The sequence below is a fragment of the Balaenoptera acutorostrata genome, chromosome 5, assembly GCF_949987535.1.
Source record: "Balaenoptera acutorostrata chromosome 5, mBalAcu1.1, whole genome shotgun sequence".
In the NCBI taxonomy this organism is placed as follows: domain Eukaryota; kingdom Metazoa; phylum Chordata; class Mammalia; order Artiodactyla; family Balaenopteridae; genus Balaenoptera; species Balaenoptera acutorostrata.
In genome coordinates, this window is record NC_080068.1 from 116874356 (window position 1) to 116891895 (window position 17540).

Sequence of the window (17540 nt, forward strand, 5' to 3'; positions counted from 1 at the left end):
CCATTTTCTCAAAGCATGATAAGCTCTTTAGGAAGAAATATTAACTCCTGATAAATAGTTTAATAGCTAAAGCGATCATTAAGGTGCTTACCTAACCAAAGCAATAATGTCTTAAATCTGTTCATGTCATAGAGAATGGACTTGAGGACACGGGTGGGGGAAGAGTAAGCTGAGATGAAGTGAGAGAGTGGCATGGACATATATACACTACCAAATGTAAAATAGCTAGCTAGTGGGAAGCAGCTGCATAGCACAAGGAGATCAGCTCAGTGCTTTGTGACCACTTAGAGGGGTGGGATAGGGAGGGTGGGAGGGAGATGCAAGAGGGAAGGGATATGGGGATATATGTATATGTATAGCTGATTCACTTTGTTATACAGCAGAAACTTACACACCATTGTAAAGCAATTATACTCCAATAAAGATGTTAAAAAAAAAATCTGTTCATGTAACTGAAGCGTCTCAAAGAGTATCTTATCCTTTGAGACAACCTGAAGCATTCAGTTGCAGTGTTCTTCAATTTAAAATTTTAAGATGAACCTCAAATTATTTAATCTGATGTCTGACCTACAGTGACAGCAAAACGTTTCCCTCATTATTCTGATTTTCTTAGATTTGTAAATGTTGTGGAGGAGCCACAAATATTTCCATCTACAAATTTACCATTTTCCCATTTAAATTCAGAAAAAAATTGATGTGTTTTATTTTGTGACAGAACTTCTGAGTTCTGTAGGTGTTTTGGAGTCATAGGCAGAACATATGTCTAGAATACAAGTAATCAAAACTTGCTGATTTCCCTGCCTTAGGAGAAGTTGCTTAAATTTTCAACTTATGATAATGTTCAATAGGAAACTGAGACATAAACAAGTTAACTTAAGAAACTTAAGAAAGTTTCTACCTATCTCTGTAAAAGTTCCCATTTTAGTGAAAGTTTTAATGTCTCATTGTATTGACATCTTCGAATTGAGCCTAGCTGTAGAAACATCTTATGGAACCAAACTCATGTCAGCAGAACAGTTACTTTGCAAGTTAGACTTTTACTGTCTCATAATATACTAACTCAGGAATTCCTATTTCTTCTGTTCAATAATTATTTTAAAATGAATATCTATAAAAATATATAAGCATTTTAAAATTTCAAAATCACAGGGAATCTGAAGTATAAAATAGTTATCAAATATATATCACAACTTTTTTTTCTGATTTAGGGTTTTTGTTCCTACTAGTTTTGTGTTCTTGCAGTATTTCTAATTTATTGAGAAAGATATTGTCACATTATTAATATTTTGGTTCAGTTTTCAGAAAAGTGAGTGACACAGAAAGTGAGTGTACAGAAATTTTTTTAAGGTATAAATTGTCTCTTAGAACTTACTTATATTTATCCCAGAAGACGTAACAACCAAGATCTCTGAACCAGACCTGGTCTTCTTGGATTTGTAGTAAATATTTTTGAAGACCAGAGGAGTACTATTTGTACAGTATAATAAAGAGATGCTGTAGAATTTGAGTTAGCAACAACCTTTTTCTGAGTTCAAGCACAAAGCCATGGGCATTTAGTAGTCTGCATTTTCTCTTAGACTGTGTAGCACCTTAAATATATGCAAATAAAATTTTCATTAAAAGCCTTGCATAATATGAATAGTCTGCATTAGAAAAATTGCCTCCATAGTAAGAAAAAGATACTGCTTTTGAATACTAATTTTTTCATCTATTTACTCTTCAGTGATTTTGTCACTATTGTGTAAGTTAGGAACAACTTATTTTTCAGTGTCACCATCTTTTTAAAGTAAATGTTTCATTTAATTATAACATACATACAGAAAAATGCATAAATTATATTGTTTATCTTGATATTTCTCACAAAGTTTTCATACCCATTTAACAAGACCCAGAATGAGCAGGTAGAACTATGATATTACCAGCAACCAGAAGGCCCTTTCTGCCTCCTTCCAGAAACTACTATTCTGACTTCTAACAGTATAGATTAGTTTTGTCAGTTTTTGAACTTTAATAAATGGAATCATAAAGATGTTCTTTTGGGGTCTGACTTATTTTGCTTAGCCTTTTTTTTTTGTGAGATCTGTCGATGTTTCATGTGGATATGGTTCATTAACTTCTGTTCCCACTGCTATGTAATATTCTAGATTGATTTTTTTTTTTAATTTTATTTATTTATTTATTTATTTATGGCTGTGTTGGGTCTTCGTTTCTGTGCGAGGGCTTTCTCCAGTTGCGGCAAGTGGGGGACACTCTTCATCGTGGTGTGCGGGCCTCTCACTATCGCAGCCTCTCTTGTTGCAGAGCACAGGCTCCAGACGTGCAGGCTCAGTAGTTGTGGCTCACGGGCCCAGTCGCTCCGCGGCATGTGGGATCCTCCCACACCAGGGGTCGAACCCGTGTCCCCTGCATTGGCAGGCAGATTCTCAACCACTGCGCCACCAGGGAAGCCCCTAGATTGACTCTTTTTTGAAGTGTAAGAATTGTACAAGGGATTCATGAATCTCGACATAGTATTGCAAAATATTCTTAATGCTTTGAAAGGGATGGAATTGGTATGCTATAGGCAGTTCTTTCTTTTCATGGATGATAATCTCAGGGAAGACACTGATAATGAAATAATTTTAGCATGCTAGTGAAAAATCAGTGTCAAAGTGTAATACTAACTTAAGGGAAAAAAATCTTTGTATTTATATAAAAGTGTAATTTCAAATGATCTCACATATCAAAAAGATATTTGCTTAAAATATGCAGGCAGAATTTAGATATTGTTTTGATATCTTATGTGTTAATCATTACTTTAATGTGTTAATCATTAATTATCTTAAGTAACATTTTATTTTATTGTATTTATTTTTAAAAACACATTTATTTCATTATTATTATTATTATTTTGACCTCACCATGCGGCATGTGGGATCTTAGTTCCCTGACCAGGGATCAAACCCTCACCCCCTGCATTGGAAGGACAGAGTCTTAAACACTGGACCACCAGGGAAGTCCGTTAAGTAACATTTTAAAAGTAAAATAGAAACACCTATGCCTGAACCAGTTTTCTTAAAACATAGGTCACTGAAGTAAGAGCAATCTTTAGAGAAATTACATTATTTCTTTCTGAAGATCATAGCTCCTTCTGCATTTCCCGTTTAATAGCAGTGTAAAGACCTATTGAAATGACGCTGAAAATGGAGCTTAATCAGCATGTTTGAGCTACAGTGTACAAACGTATGGTTTATAGCAATTTTTGTTATTAGTGTCCAGCTGAATTGAAATTAAGTAGGATTTCGTGGTATAAAGTGTTTTACTGGTCATTTATATGTTCTAACTGCAGGAAGGCAACTTGTGGAATTCTTTCTGAAATATTTCAGTACATGTAGTGTGCGGTTCTCAGTTGCCCCGCAATTTTTGGTTTATGATAAGATAGTGGTAACAATTTGAGCTACTAAAAGAGCTGAAACATTTAAACAATCCAGCAGTCCCTATACAAAAGTATGATTATTTAAGTGAAAGCATTCATATATCACAAAGAGGGTGTTTTGTAAAATCTTCATCTTTGGAGACAGACCACACCCAGTTCTGCCTTCTTTTTTGTCCGTTTACACCTGCACACAGCAAAGTATTTTCAAACACTCTGGTCTTCTGGAAACAACCTTTTTATTTAAAGAAGATAATGTGTATGCATCTATCCTTTGATTTGTCATTGTTGTTTTGCTTTTATCATTTACAAGAAAAACTACAATTATTAAAAAAGCTCGGTCAGTGTCCTCTGTGCCTGTCATCCAGCTAAACATCTTCAAATCTTATTTCCTTCTCCCAGCAACTCTATAAAATACATTTATTTTTTGATAAGGAAATTAAGACCCACAAAAAGACTCAAGATCATACAACTCGTGATTTGCTGGTTTTAATTTATCCAACATTCCTAGGAAAAGACCTAAGGAATTGTAGAAATGTCCCTTATTTCATTATGTTTATATTCAAGGTTTTCCCCTCAAGTGATTTTAATACATTTTATTTATTTTGTATTACTATAAAAATGTGGATCTTGGAGTAGGCAGGTAAATGACCCTGTTTTTACAAAGGAATAACTGCATCCTAAGAAAATAAGCAGATTCCCTAAATTCCACAAGGAGCATGTGCTTTCCTATGGTTAATCAGTCAGCAAATATTTGTGGAGGGTACAGGATAAGCCAGAGGCTGTGAGGGGAGGCGCCCTGTGTCACTCCCTAGGCTAGTTGAGGCTGGTGGCTTACTCACGCTAGAGGATGCCTGCTTCTCACACTTGAATAATGTATTCGTCTCTTTTGAAGTATAAAAAAAGTTTGTGACCTCCAGTGCTGTTACTTTTATTGTAGTGTTAATTTATTTATTTTTAATTAAAAAAGACTTTTTTTTTGGCCGTGCTGTGAGGCTTGCGGGATTTTAATTTCCCGAGCAGGGACTGAACCTGGGCCCTTGGCAGTGAGAGCACGGAGTCCTAACCACTGGACCGCCAGGGAATTCCCTATAGCGTTAATTTAAGTGTAAAAATCAAACTACATAAAATTCCTTAAACTCTTAGACCATTACTAAAAAGAAAGTTGTACAAATTAAGCATGAACAGAACTACAAAACTAGTATTATTCAAATAAATAACACCAATGTAATAGAAGATAGGATTGTCTAAAACTAAATCACAGATGTTGGATTTAACAGTAAAAAGATTTAACCTCAGATTTCTATAATACATTTCTGAATTTGACTTCAATGAAAATAATATAGAGTGTACGTTTTTATAAGCGTGTTGTACAACCATTATTGATACATTTAAGGTTTTGTTTCCTACTTCAGAATACTTAAAGTGATCAGAGAACTTTGCCAATGCCAATTTTAATGGCATGCCATTTGATAATCATTTAAAGCTCTCTTCATTTACTTGGAGATGAAATTAGTATTGTGGTAAAGATGTGTACCTAATCCAGTAAAAGCTGCAATTGGGAACTGAAAAACATTTTACTCTGGATTTTCTGCTACAGTCACTGCTAAGAGTCCAGGCAAGTTGGACCATACAAAGATAGCATCTGAGCCTGTTGTTATTTGCAGCTGTAATGTTCTACTGAGTGCTGTGCTCAGGTTCTTTTGCTACATCCTACCTTGTATGATGGCCAGATTCTCTGATCAGTCTCTGTCCCATGGCAAAATATTTTGCATCCCATGCATCTGTCTATATTCCATCCCTATTTCAACTGTTATGCACTGAATTATAAACACGAAGGCATGTATCAAAATTATATGGTTATACTCAGTTAAAGGGTAGCTATCTAGATGACCTGAAACATGCTTATATTCTCCTTATTAGGTTGTTATTGAACTGTAAGCATAGAAGTTTTACAAAATCTTGTAGCAAACTCATGAATCTCTGTGAGTGTGCCCCTGGACCCTTCGGGGAAGCACTCGTTTAGGACATAATGTGGCTCTGTGAATGCACATTCCTCCTTGCCTTTCATGTCCACCCTGCTGGATGCTGAGAAAGTATTGTTTTTCTAACATTCTGATCAAAAATGTACAGAACTGTGTCAAGAAGAACTGAAGAGGAAATTTTTCTTTCTCGGCTTGAGATGCCACACTCGGGTTGAAAAGGGGACAAGTTTTAATGACATCCATCTGTTGCAGATTAAAATAAGTGGAGCTCAGCATTTGAATGCCTTGCCCAGAGTCACACTTCATAGGCATAAGTACAGTTGGTTTTAGGATTGAGAGTTCTAGGGACCTAAAGCAGCAAAGCAGAAAGAGGTTAGTCTATTTGTCTGAGACTTTTCCCCCAAAGGAATTGCTATTGCCTCATTTTCTCTTTTTTGTACTTTTTATGTGTGAAATCTCCTGGTTGAGGCAAGAGACAACAGTCTATTTTGAAAGCATGCTTCTCCCCTACTAAAACCTAATTTTAATTTTTAAATTCTTACTTTTGTCATACTCAGAGGGAAACATAGCATGGTAAAAATTGCTGCATGTCTCACCATGAGTCCCTGAATCCTCTTTTATCTCTGTGTTGATTGAAGGTAACCAGACTGACTGCTGTTTATCCTAAGCTCTTGTGTCAAGAGCTCTAATCACAGATTGACCTCTTTGTAGCATAGGGTTTGCATGTGTTTATGTGGAAGTAGGAGAAAAATATATACTTCCATGCTGGTCTATACTTTTAAACTTCAAAGATGTCAATATCTACATATAAATTTTGAAGTCTCATTTGAATTTTGTTCTTGAAACTCATGCTCTGGAACCATTTTATAATAACACATTTATTTGCATTTGCAAAATGCATTTCTAATACATTTTCTCACTTTGGGAAAACTCAATCCCTTAATGGGGTTCTAGAAGAATCCAACTTATAGCAAAATCTACTGTGACTCAACTGTTGAAGAGGTCCCTGGCAGGATGGCTCAGATGTTGCATTTCCACTGTCCCTAGCCCCTCCAAAACACTGGGAGCATTTTTTGCTAAAATTCCAGGGACTGGCTGTAAGTCTTTGACTTGCCTCTACTTTTTAGGAGTTTGATTCAGAAAAGAGAAAAATAGTTATTAAAGCTTGTTGTTATGTAACAGCAAAAGCAATCCTCAATGTCATGCCCAGTACCTAGAGAAGGTTCTAAGAGGGTCTAATAGATTCCCCTCCGTGATGCCAGAAGCCCCCTTCAGACCAACAATTGCCTCTGTAAGCTTCCACAGGGTGTCTCCAGGTGTTTCTTTATCCCTAAAGGGTCAGGTGCTCCCTTCTGGCTCTACTTGTTCATGGCATTCTTTTTTTTTTTTTTTTACAAGAATGATAGAGAACCCTGATCTTAGTTCATGAGTTTAATCATGTTAGACATGTAGAGAGAGACAGTCAACTGGCTTTTTAATGCGGTGTGTACTTTACCATCTCTTTCTTTATTCCCAAGTGAGTATGTTTCTAATTAGTTTGTCTCAAGCCAGCTCTTCATTTTTCTAGGTGCATAGATGGCTGATACATTTGAGGCTAGGGCTGTCTGCCAAGAATTCCCTCTCCAGCTAAGACACTCTGTTTAGCAAGTGCCATGATTTACAGGGCGAATATGTCGACCAAGGGCATACTGAGGTTATCACAAATGAAACAAACTTATAGCTCATAGGTTAGGTATTTGTACTAACATCTGCTTTGATACTTTGCAGGGATGAGGTAGAATAGCAGATAAGACTAGCTTTGAGGCTGATAAACATGAGTTAAATCTTGAATCTTCCACTGAAAAATTATGTGACCTTGGAAACTTTCCCAGCCTCTTTCCTCACCTTTTAAATGAGCGTAATAATAGTTCCTTTCTCCTAGTATTATTGTAATAATGATATAATGCATATGACTTCTTAGCTCTGTGCCTGGCCCACAGTAAACACTCATAAATGTTACCTATAATTATGAAGCCTCATGTATAAGATGGAAGTACTTTCTAGGCATCCTCTTTAATATAATATATAATATAGAGCATGTGGATTTATTTTAAAAATCTATGGGAAATAACATTGTCATACTTTCTGTGACCTAATATTACTTAATTTTTGTTGTTTTTTAGTAAATGATGTTTCTTGTGGGCTATTGACAGAACCTGATGCAGAGTGTAATGTTTTGCTTTTAAGTACTGCAGCAAGAAACTTGAAGGCGGAAAATCTTCCTGGAATTTAGAATTTGCTGCAAGCCGCAAAATACATTCATAGAATAGGCATTTAAAAATGAGTCATAATTCAGTCCCTGCAGCATTGCAGATATACTTGGGGCACCCTGCCATGGGCACGGCTTTCAGGAAGGATGGAGCGTGAGGCATCGTAGCAGGGCAGGGAGGAGGAGAAACAGTGCGATGTTAGTCATACCAGGGTGCATTGGAAAAGACTCCGAGCATGAATTCCAGATGTGTAGTTTTCAGTCATACCTCTCAAATCCTCATAAATTACCTATATTATTCGTAAATTTATATGCCATTGTGGTATTTGGGTTAAATATGAGGTAATTTCGTCCTAGGGTTTTCAGTCTTCCCCTGTGTAAATCATTTTAATGGTATGTATGCAAATAATTCTGTATTTGAGACTCCCAGAGAAAACGCTTCCATTTCTATCTCCGTACGTCATCACCAGTCACAATAAATAGGCCTGACAGAGTGTGCCAAGGGCCCTGGGCAAGTCCATTCTTCGAGGGAGGGCAGGGCAGCCTACTGAGGAGGAGGATGGATTAAGAGCTGCCCCACCTGAATCTTAATTCCTAGTAGGTCCCTTTTCGTGTTACCATTTTCTCTGTAGTCAGATGTTGTACCACCCAAAGAACTATAAAATGATGCCAGTGTCTTGGAACCTAACGAAAGTTTATCATCATCCTTGTGTTAAGGTTTGAAAATCAGACTTTGTCAGCAAGTCAGAGAGGCAGGGCGATTGTGGCTACGTCTCTTGAGGAGCCTCCCCGAGACTTTTTGTGGGGGAAATTCAGCTGTTCTCCCGGGATCGGATTTTGAGAGGAATGGGCGCAAGATGAGGACTTAAAAAGCAATTTGTACCCGGAGTGATCATCTTTACCAAGAGATTTGAGCCTGGTATTATGTCAGCTGGTTTAAATTTAATCTTGTTTTTCCAAAATCACTGGGATCACAAAATTTGCATCGGCCCAGTCCACACTTGCCAACTAGCGCTATCTGCTTTCCTCAAAGCATCCTTGGAGCTTTCTGTTATTCCCTTATAGTGAGGACAGACTGTCAGGTGACCCATACTCAGTGCTCTCCCTCAGATGCATCTGAAAACCAAACAGTAAAGGAAGAGAAAGAAGAAACCCAGTACCTTATTTCATGTGTTTTTTAGCTTGATGTTAGGCTCACTATAAAGTCACTAGCTTCCTGAAGCTAAAATGAATGGATAACAGTGGATTTGGGGGTAGTGTAAATTCCTCTTCAAATGTGGCTGAAGATTTGGAGTAAGGCGGTAATAATTATTTTTATTTTAATTGTTCTTTTATACTCTTTAATATAGCAGAGTGTATTTCCTATTGACTTTAATGTCCTTAAACAACTCTCTAGAAATACTGTGAAGTTGCTGACTCGTACTGTGAATTATTATTCAGGGTTTTAAACTCAGGATTGAAATATTTTGCAACTGAAGCTTTTTTTTTTTTTTTAACGTCTTTAATGGAGTATAATTTCTTTAAAATGGTGTTTTAGTTTCTGCTTTATAACAAAGTGAATCAGCTATACGTATACATATATCTCCATATCCCCTCCCTCTTGCATCTCCCTCCCACCCTCCCTATCCCACCCCTCTAGGTGGTCACAAAGCACTGAGCTGATCTCCCTGTGCTATGCGGCTGCTTCCCACTAGCTATCTGTTTTACATTTGGTAGTGTATATATGTCCATGCCACTCTCTCACTTCATCCCAGCTTACCCTTCCCCCTCCCCATGTCCTCAAGTCCATTCTCTACGTCTGCGTCTTTATTCCTGTCCTGCCCCTAGGTTCATCAGAACCTTTTTTGTTTTTTTAGATTCCATATATATGTGTTAGCATACGGTATTTGTTTTTCTCTTTCCGACTTACTTCACTCTGTATGACAGACTCTAGGCCCATCCACCTCACTACAAATAACTCAATTTCGTTCTTTTTTATGTGTGAGTAATATTTCATTGTATATATGTGCCACATCTTCTTTATCCTTTCATCTGTCAATGGACACTTAGTGCAACTGAAGCTTTTCTGATGCATGGTGCAAACATTCTAGTGTTTCTGTCTTTGATATGTTTTCATTTTATGAATATTTCACTAAAGGTCTTTTCTTTTTCTCACAGTCTGACAGCAATGCAAGCTTCCTCCGTGCTGCCAGAGCAGGCAACTTAGACAAAGTAGTGGAATATCTCAAAGGGGGCATAGACATCAATACCTGCAACCAGGTAAGAGCATGGCCGCTGGCTCTGTATTATACATTGAAGACACTCTTATTACCTGCAGATACATTCCAAGAGCCCAGCTTTTTTCGTGTGCTTGTTGAATTTACTCAAATAGCAGCAATTCAGAATTATGAAAGTCCATTTTTCTTCCTTACCAACTTTTGAAGCCTCAGATGGTTGTATCTAGAGCTAATAAGGCTGGCACATTAGATAGATCAAAAATAATTGAACATCAGTTTTGCCTATGAAATGATCTGGGCTGCCCTGAGCTGGAATGTTGACCAAGAATGATGTTTTACTTCTCATTTATCGTCAACTAATTATCCAGACTCTGGCTTCTTTTCTTGTTTGCTGTATGCCTTTTACTTAGGGGTAACTGATTGTTACAATTTGGGATAGAGAAATAAGAGGATAAAATCAAAATTATCCCTCCCTTTCCCCCAATTAGTTTTTTATGTTTTTATTTTTTTCAACTTTATGCCTTGATTTATTTTTTATGCTCTATTACACTGACTAGGACCACCAAAACAATCCCCCCAATTAGTTTTAAAATATGAATTTGAATGAGAAGAGGTTGCAACTGTTGGCTTAAATGAGGTATTTGGATTATTTATTTATCACATCCATTCGCCAAGGACTTTAGACAATATTATACATTTGGATATTATTTGGTCCCAGGGATGTTGAGATTTTTGTGCTATTTTTAACTAAGATTTTGATGCCATGAATTAAAGTGTCTAGTGGACTCCAGTATTCAGTATAGTGTGCTAAATGTTGCACATTGGTGTGTGTGTGGGTTGTGTGTGTGTGTGTGTGTGTGTGTGTGTGTGTGTGTGTGAGTGACAGAGCTGACTGGGAAGTGAATAATCCTGACTAATTTTAAGTTAACAGGAGATGAATTTCACTGGCGGATTCTAAATCATCTATAGAATGCCTGTGATATATATTGATATATATTCTGATATATATTGAGCCCAGGTATGTTCCGTCTATAGTCCCCTGAAATTAGTATATCTTTCAAGTACAGCTTTTCAAAAACAACCTGATATCTTTTCATACTCAAACTTACTCTCCTCTCAAATTCCTACCTGCTGGTTTCCTCACCAATATGTTAGTTCCAACAGCTCTCCACCCTTGTCTTCTCCCCTACGCCAGTCTAGCACTCCTTTCTCGGTTCATCTTCTACATCCACAAATTTGTACTAACTCACAACATGGTCACTTACCATGGTTGCCATAACAGCCTCCTTAATTAGGTCCTGTCTTCATCTTGTCCACTCTGGTCCATCTCCACACTATGTCTTGAGTCATCTTTCCAAAATAAAAATACGATTATGGCACTCCTTTCACTACCAAGCTTTCTATGGCTTAGGTCAGTAAGATAGTTGTATAAAAATTACCTGAAGCCTTTCGCAAAGGGTGCAGGATTTTCCTTGCTCCTCTTGAGAGTAACCGGCTTAAGAAGCGCTGTCACGGATGGCAATATTTCTTATCCTTTAGAGGAGTAACTCCCGTGGCATCAAAAATATTGAGTGCTGCTTGCTGTAGGGAATATCAGTCTGCTGTCACCCTGAGCATCCCTATATATTCTTTTGTGTGTGTCAAGAATGAAAGACCCTGTATGCTCTTTATCTGGAGCATTTCTCAGGGTAGTGTTTGCAGTGAGCAACCTTGCGGGATTAGGTAACTCTTTCCTCCAGACAAGAAGTAGGCTTGTTCTTTCTTATTTTAAAAGCTGTGAATTCCCCAAGGTTAATGTTCTTCTTTAACACAACCCACGACATGCACAGGCGTCCATCACTGGTTCTGTGTGTCACTCGCATGGGATTGGGGGGGGGGGTGCATAGGGAACTGGTGTAAGCAAATGTTGACACTCAGCCACTCCTTTTGCCATGAACTATAAAGTCCATTGTCTCTGATCCAGGAGACTCATGTCTTCTACCAGTATCAGGAAATAGTAGCAGTTAAGCTCTTTAGCTTGTAGGTAAGATAAAATCCCAGACCTTACATAGTTCTTGACACTGACCTATGGAATAAGACTAAATTCCTTTATCCCAATATATAAGATCTTCATATTTTACATCTCTATTTCTTATCCATCTTATACTTCATTATGAATCTTTTTTTGATATGTTTTTAGTGTTCTTTTGAACAAATAATTTGAAGTTTAGATACATTAGTTACTTTAAAAGAGAAAGACAACATCCAAATTCCTATATAGATATAGATATATGAAATTCTTCCAAAACTGCCTGTGAGATTGAATATGAAATATTTAAAATTTTTAACATGTTAATTTTATTTATTTATTTATTTATTTGGCCGCATGGCATGCGGGATCTTAGTTCCCTGACCAGGGATCAAACCTGTGCCCCCGCAGTGGAAGTGCAGAGTCTTAACCACTGGGCCACCAGGGAAGTCCCTTCACATGTTATTTTAGACTTTTTTCAAGTATATTAAATACATTCCCCCAATTTTAATATCAATTCATTAACATTCTAAATTTGCAATATGCTGGAAAATAGGCAATGAAACTGTTAGAACTGTTAGTTCATTTGGTAAAATCATTGTAAGTGATACCAAAAGACGAACCCAAGGAAAATAAAGTTAACCTCAGTCAAACCACTTAACCTCAGTCAAGTCCACTTCACCCTAAAGTATAAGAAATATCTTAATCTTATAAAAGATTTTGGAGTTTATTTTCAAAGAAAAATAAACTCTCAGCAGTAAATACTCAATCCTTATTTGCTTTATTGACCAACCTCACTTCTTGAGTTACCTTGAGAAGTTTTTAGCTGCCTAACATATTTTTCGTGTAGTGGCTGACTGTCCACTAGCATGTTACTATAAAGCAGAAGAACATGTATTTTTGTGAGAAGGCAACAAAACGTCATGAAACCACACAGAACTTAGAGCCCAGCAGTTCAAGTTCCATCTCCACTTTTGTTAAGTCATTTCAATTCAGAAAGTGACATTTTTCTAATCTCTAAAACAAGAAAGTAATAATACATTCAATCTTACACCACCGAGTTGCAGTGTAAATTAAATATGAAATATGAAAGGACTTTCTAAGGTGTACCTATTCTAATTGCAGTTACTGTGTATGTCTACCAAGAATCAGAAAAATTAAAATTGACCACACAAAGTATGAGATTGTCTCCTCAGTCACCTGAATTTACTAGGTAGAAAGTAAATGTTGTCGTCTGGTGTTGGTTCTTTATTACTACCGTTCAAGAATGTACATTAAATAGAGATTAGGGAAATGAAGTGACTAATGTTAAGTAATTAGCTGCTATGTATCAGGCTTTGTGCTGGGGGCTTTATGTGTGATGTTTCATCAATCAGCAGAGACAAATGTTATAAGGTAGACATTCGCCTGAGTTTACAAATGCAGAAACTGAGTCCACAAGTGGTTAAGTGATGTCCCCAGGGTCACACAGATCTGTCTCTCACATACAAGTCTTTTCTACTGCAAAACATCTTCCTGAGATGTTTGAATCTTATTTTTAATCTACCATTGCTAATATAAAAGGACTTTATTCATCCTCAGATCAATATAATATGTAGTTAAAGGAACTTTTAAGTCAAAGAGCACCACCACCAGGATTACTACTAAAACTCAAATAAAATATAGAACAGAATATAATTTCCAAACACCTAGGAGGGCAAAAGAGGCAACTCTTCAGCCAAAGTACTGCTATTTCTAAATATGTGAAAGCTCAAAGCTAATATGGCATATGAAAGAAGAAAAGAAAAAGTATTCTCTATTTTGCTTGTAAGCCTGAGTATCTGGGGAGCATGATGCCATGCAACATAGAAAGCAGGACCTTCTGTACCCTGTTGTATTTCTCAATGAAAGGCAATCTGGGCTGTACCAACTTTCCAAAAATACCACATGTATTGGCATGCTAAGATTCCTTAAACTGAAATTTGGATGAAAATCTTTTTCTTTATAAAATTGGTCTCATAACTACCGTGAGAATTTTGAAATTTAATTGAAAAATACCATTTGCTTCTAATTGTTTAAAGGATGTGGGAAAATTTCATAAATTTGGCACAAGACAATATTCTTTAAAAAAAAACACTTTGTTTTCATTTTTTTCCGCAAATAGTTACAAATTTGTTAACTTTCATTTTCCTTAAAAGATTAAGCTGGTAATGTATTTATTTATCTTTTAATCTCTTGTACATTCAGAAAAGAGAATAAATCTTCGTGTTTGCTCCCTATTTTTGAAACTCATATATACTTATTTTTTAAATTTATTTAGTAATTGTTCATAAGATTACAATATTATAAACAAGGTTAACAGAGCAAGTATTCAATAAATATTAGCAAATATTTTTATATTGATTCTCAACCTAAGTTTTAGCAAAAGTGATGCTGGTTCTCACAGGCCGGACAGAACATAAAAGGTATTATCATAGCCTGTGTCACCAATTAGGAAAGATCACGTTTAGCAGCAATTTGGTAACAGTTACTGTTTATCTGGGTTTCTTTAAATTAAAATCTTTTTTGGAAATAAAATCTTTTTTATAAATGCCATTTGGATCTATCTGGTCTGGACCTCTCTTTAAAAATGCCAGAAACGACATGTACCACAGTGTTCACTGCAGCACTATTTACAATAGCCAGGACATGGAAGCAATCTAAGTGTCCATTGACAGATGAATGGATAAAGAAGATGTGGCACATATATACAATGGAATATTACTCAGCCATAAAAAGGAACGAAATTGAGTTATTTGTAGTGAGGTGGATGGACCTGGAGTCTGTCATACAGTGTGAAGTAAGTCAGAAAGAGAAAAACAAATACCGTATGCTAACACATATGTATGGAATCTAAAAAATTTAAAAAAAGGTTCTGATGAACCTAGGGGAAGGACAGGAATAAAGTTGCAGACAGAGAGAATGGACTTGAGGACACGGGGAGGGGGAAGGGTAAGCTGGGACGAAGTGAGAGAGTGGCATGGACATACATACACTACCAAATGTAAAACAGCTAGTGGGAAGCAGCCGCATAGCACAGGGAGATCAGCTCAGTGCTTTGTGACCACCTAGAGGGGTGGGATATGGAGGGTGGGAGGGAGACACAAGAGGGAGGGGATATGGTGATATATGTATACATATAGCTGATTCACTTTGTTATACAGTAGAAGTAACACAACATTGTAAAGTAATTATACTCCAATAAAGATGTTAAAAAAAAAAAAGTTGACTACACCAAAAAAAACAAAAAACAAAAAAAAATGCCAGAAACAGTTCTATTAGCCTGGGACTTTACAAAGGCAACAAAAATGAATAACTGAGAATTGAATTCATAGAATTAATGGAATATGGAATGAACTATATATAGGTTTCTAACAAGTTAAATGAGGTAAAAATATTTGTACAAATAATCTTGTTATATATCTATGAGTTTATTTTGACCCCTCATTTAGAAGAAGCAAAAGGTGTTGCATCTGTCTCGTTCTGGCTATGTGTGCACTTTTGTTTCTGGATTCTGCATTATTCTCTGATTTTTTTCAATACGTTAATACCAATTCTTGCTCTATACTGAGTAGTGCTAAGTTGGATTTGAATAATGTCTGCTAAATATTTTGAGCACTTAGAATTTTTAGTTTCAATGTTGATAAGTCATTCAATGGAAAGTAATTCCAGTAGAGACTTCCTCAACTACTTGTCCATAGCTCTAAAAAGTTTCGCTTCTGTGTGTAACTACACAGGTTTATGAAGATGTTTGAAATGTAACTCTTCTTTGATTTTAAAATTGCCAAGGGTAGCTTCACTCAAATTTTTTTGTGACTTGTCTTTTTTTATTTTATTTTTAAAATTTTTTATTTATTCATTTATTTTTGGCTGCTTTGGGTCTTCGTTGCTGCCCGTGGGCTTTCTCCAGTTGTGGTGAGTGGGGGCTACTCTTCATTGCAGTGCATGGACTTCTCATTGCAGTGGCTTCTCTTGTTGTGGAGCTTGGGCTCTAGGCACGCGGCCTTCAGTAGCTGTGGTGCACGGGCTCAGTAGTTGTGGCTCACGGGTTCTAGAGCGCAGGCTCAGTAGTTGTGGTGCATGGGCTTAGCTGCTCTGCGGCATGTGGGATCTTCCCGGACCAGGGATTGAACCCATGTCCCCTGCATCGGCAGGCAGATTCTTAAGTGCTGCGCCACCAGGGAAATCCCGACTTGTCTTCTTAAGTACTCTGCTAATGTGATTTAGATTGAACAGAACAATTTATACTCTAAGAATTCTCTTGAATGCTCTTTTTCTATGACTACAAGATGTGGATTTTAAAACATAACTCCCAGGCAGCCACTCAAACCTCCCTAAGTCATCTCAAATTTTATCATCATAGCAGTCTCTCAGCCAGTCTGAACTCAGGCTTACCATTTGTTTATCTGTTTATTCAAGCATGTATTGTGTGTTTACTATGTGGCAGGCACTGTCCTAGGTGCCATGAAGAGAGAGGCAAAACCCTGCCCTCATATAGCTTACAATCTACAATCTGAGAGGAGAGAGACAGTCAGCAAGGAAAAAAGTAAATTATGTGGAAAGAGAGATGGAAGTAAATGACAGGGAGAAAAATATAGTAGGGGAGGAGGAGAGGGAGGGGAAGGGGAGCAGCATGTTACTTGAGGTAGGATGGTCAGAGGAAGACCTGAAGGAATTGAACAAGGAAGCCCTGCACTGTTTGGAGGGAGTATGTCTTAGAAGAAGGCTTGACAGGGAGAAAGCCCCAAGGAGGGAGCATGCCTGGCGTGTTTGAAGCCAGTGTAGCTGGGTAGAACGAGGGAGGGGAAGAGAAGTAGGAGGTCGGGGAGAGCCCAAGGCAGCACCAGAGAGCATGTAGGCTATTTTAAGAACTTTGGCTTTAATTCTGAGAGAAGAGAAGTGATTAGAGAATTTTTAGCAGAGAAGGGACATAAGCTGACTTAAGTTTGAATAGTCACCCTTAGACTGAAGGGGAACAAGGGCAGAAAGAGGGAGCACTTTTGAAATACTTTACCAAGGAGGAATATTACACTTTACAAAGGAGTATTACACTTTACACTTTACAAAGGAGTATTACACTTTAGTCATACTTCCAGTGAGAGATGAGGTGCTTCTAGGCAAGCAGGCAGGAGAGATGGTGAGAAGTGGTCAGATTCTGGATATATTTTGAAGATAGAGCTGATAGGTTTTGTTGATAGATTTCATGTAGTCTAAGAGCAAAAAAGAGGAGTCAGGGATGAAGTCTGAGAGAATAATGAGGGTGGAAGATTCATTACGTGAGAGGAGAGAGAAGGTGTGAAATAATCATCTAGGAGAGTGGGAGAGAGTGATTAAGTGTAACAGCGAATCATTGCCGGGCAGAAAGTAGGATGAGTGGAAAAGGGAGGAGTCAGGGATGAAGGCTGGGGTCGCAAGACTAATGCGGGCTAACGTTTCATTAACTGAGATGGGAAAGACTGTGGTTTGAGCAGGTTTGAGGGAATAATCAGAAGGTCACTTTAGAACATGTTAAATTTGATTTGTCTATTTGATATCCAAGATATTGAGCATGTAGTTGGATAGATGTGTCTGGCGTTCAGAGGAGAGATTTTGGCCAGAGATCTATTATTTGGAGCATTCAGTGTTATAGATGTTATGTAAAACCGGGAAGCTG

At 37.3% G+C, this 17540-nt stretch overlaps 1 protein-coding gene across 13 annotated transcripts in view; it reads left to right on the forward strand.

Annotated features, from left to right (window-relative positions):
• Nucleotides 1-17540, forward strand: part of ANK2 (ankyrin 2) — a 250765-nt gene that overhangs the window by 24874 nt on the left and 208351 nt on the right. For all 13 annotated transcript variants that reach the window (XM_057546234.1, XM_057546235.1, XM_057546236.1 and 10 more), the window contains exon 2: nucleotides 9803-9904. In XM_057546234.1, coding sequence (XP_057402217.1) covers nucleotides 9803-9904 — 102 coding nt within the window. The remainder of the gene's footprint in view (nucleotides 1-9802; nucleotides 9905-17540) is intronic.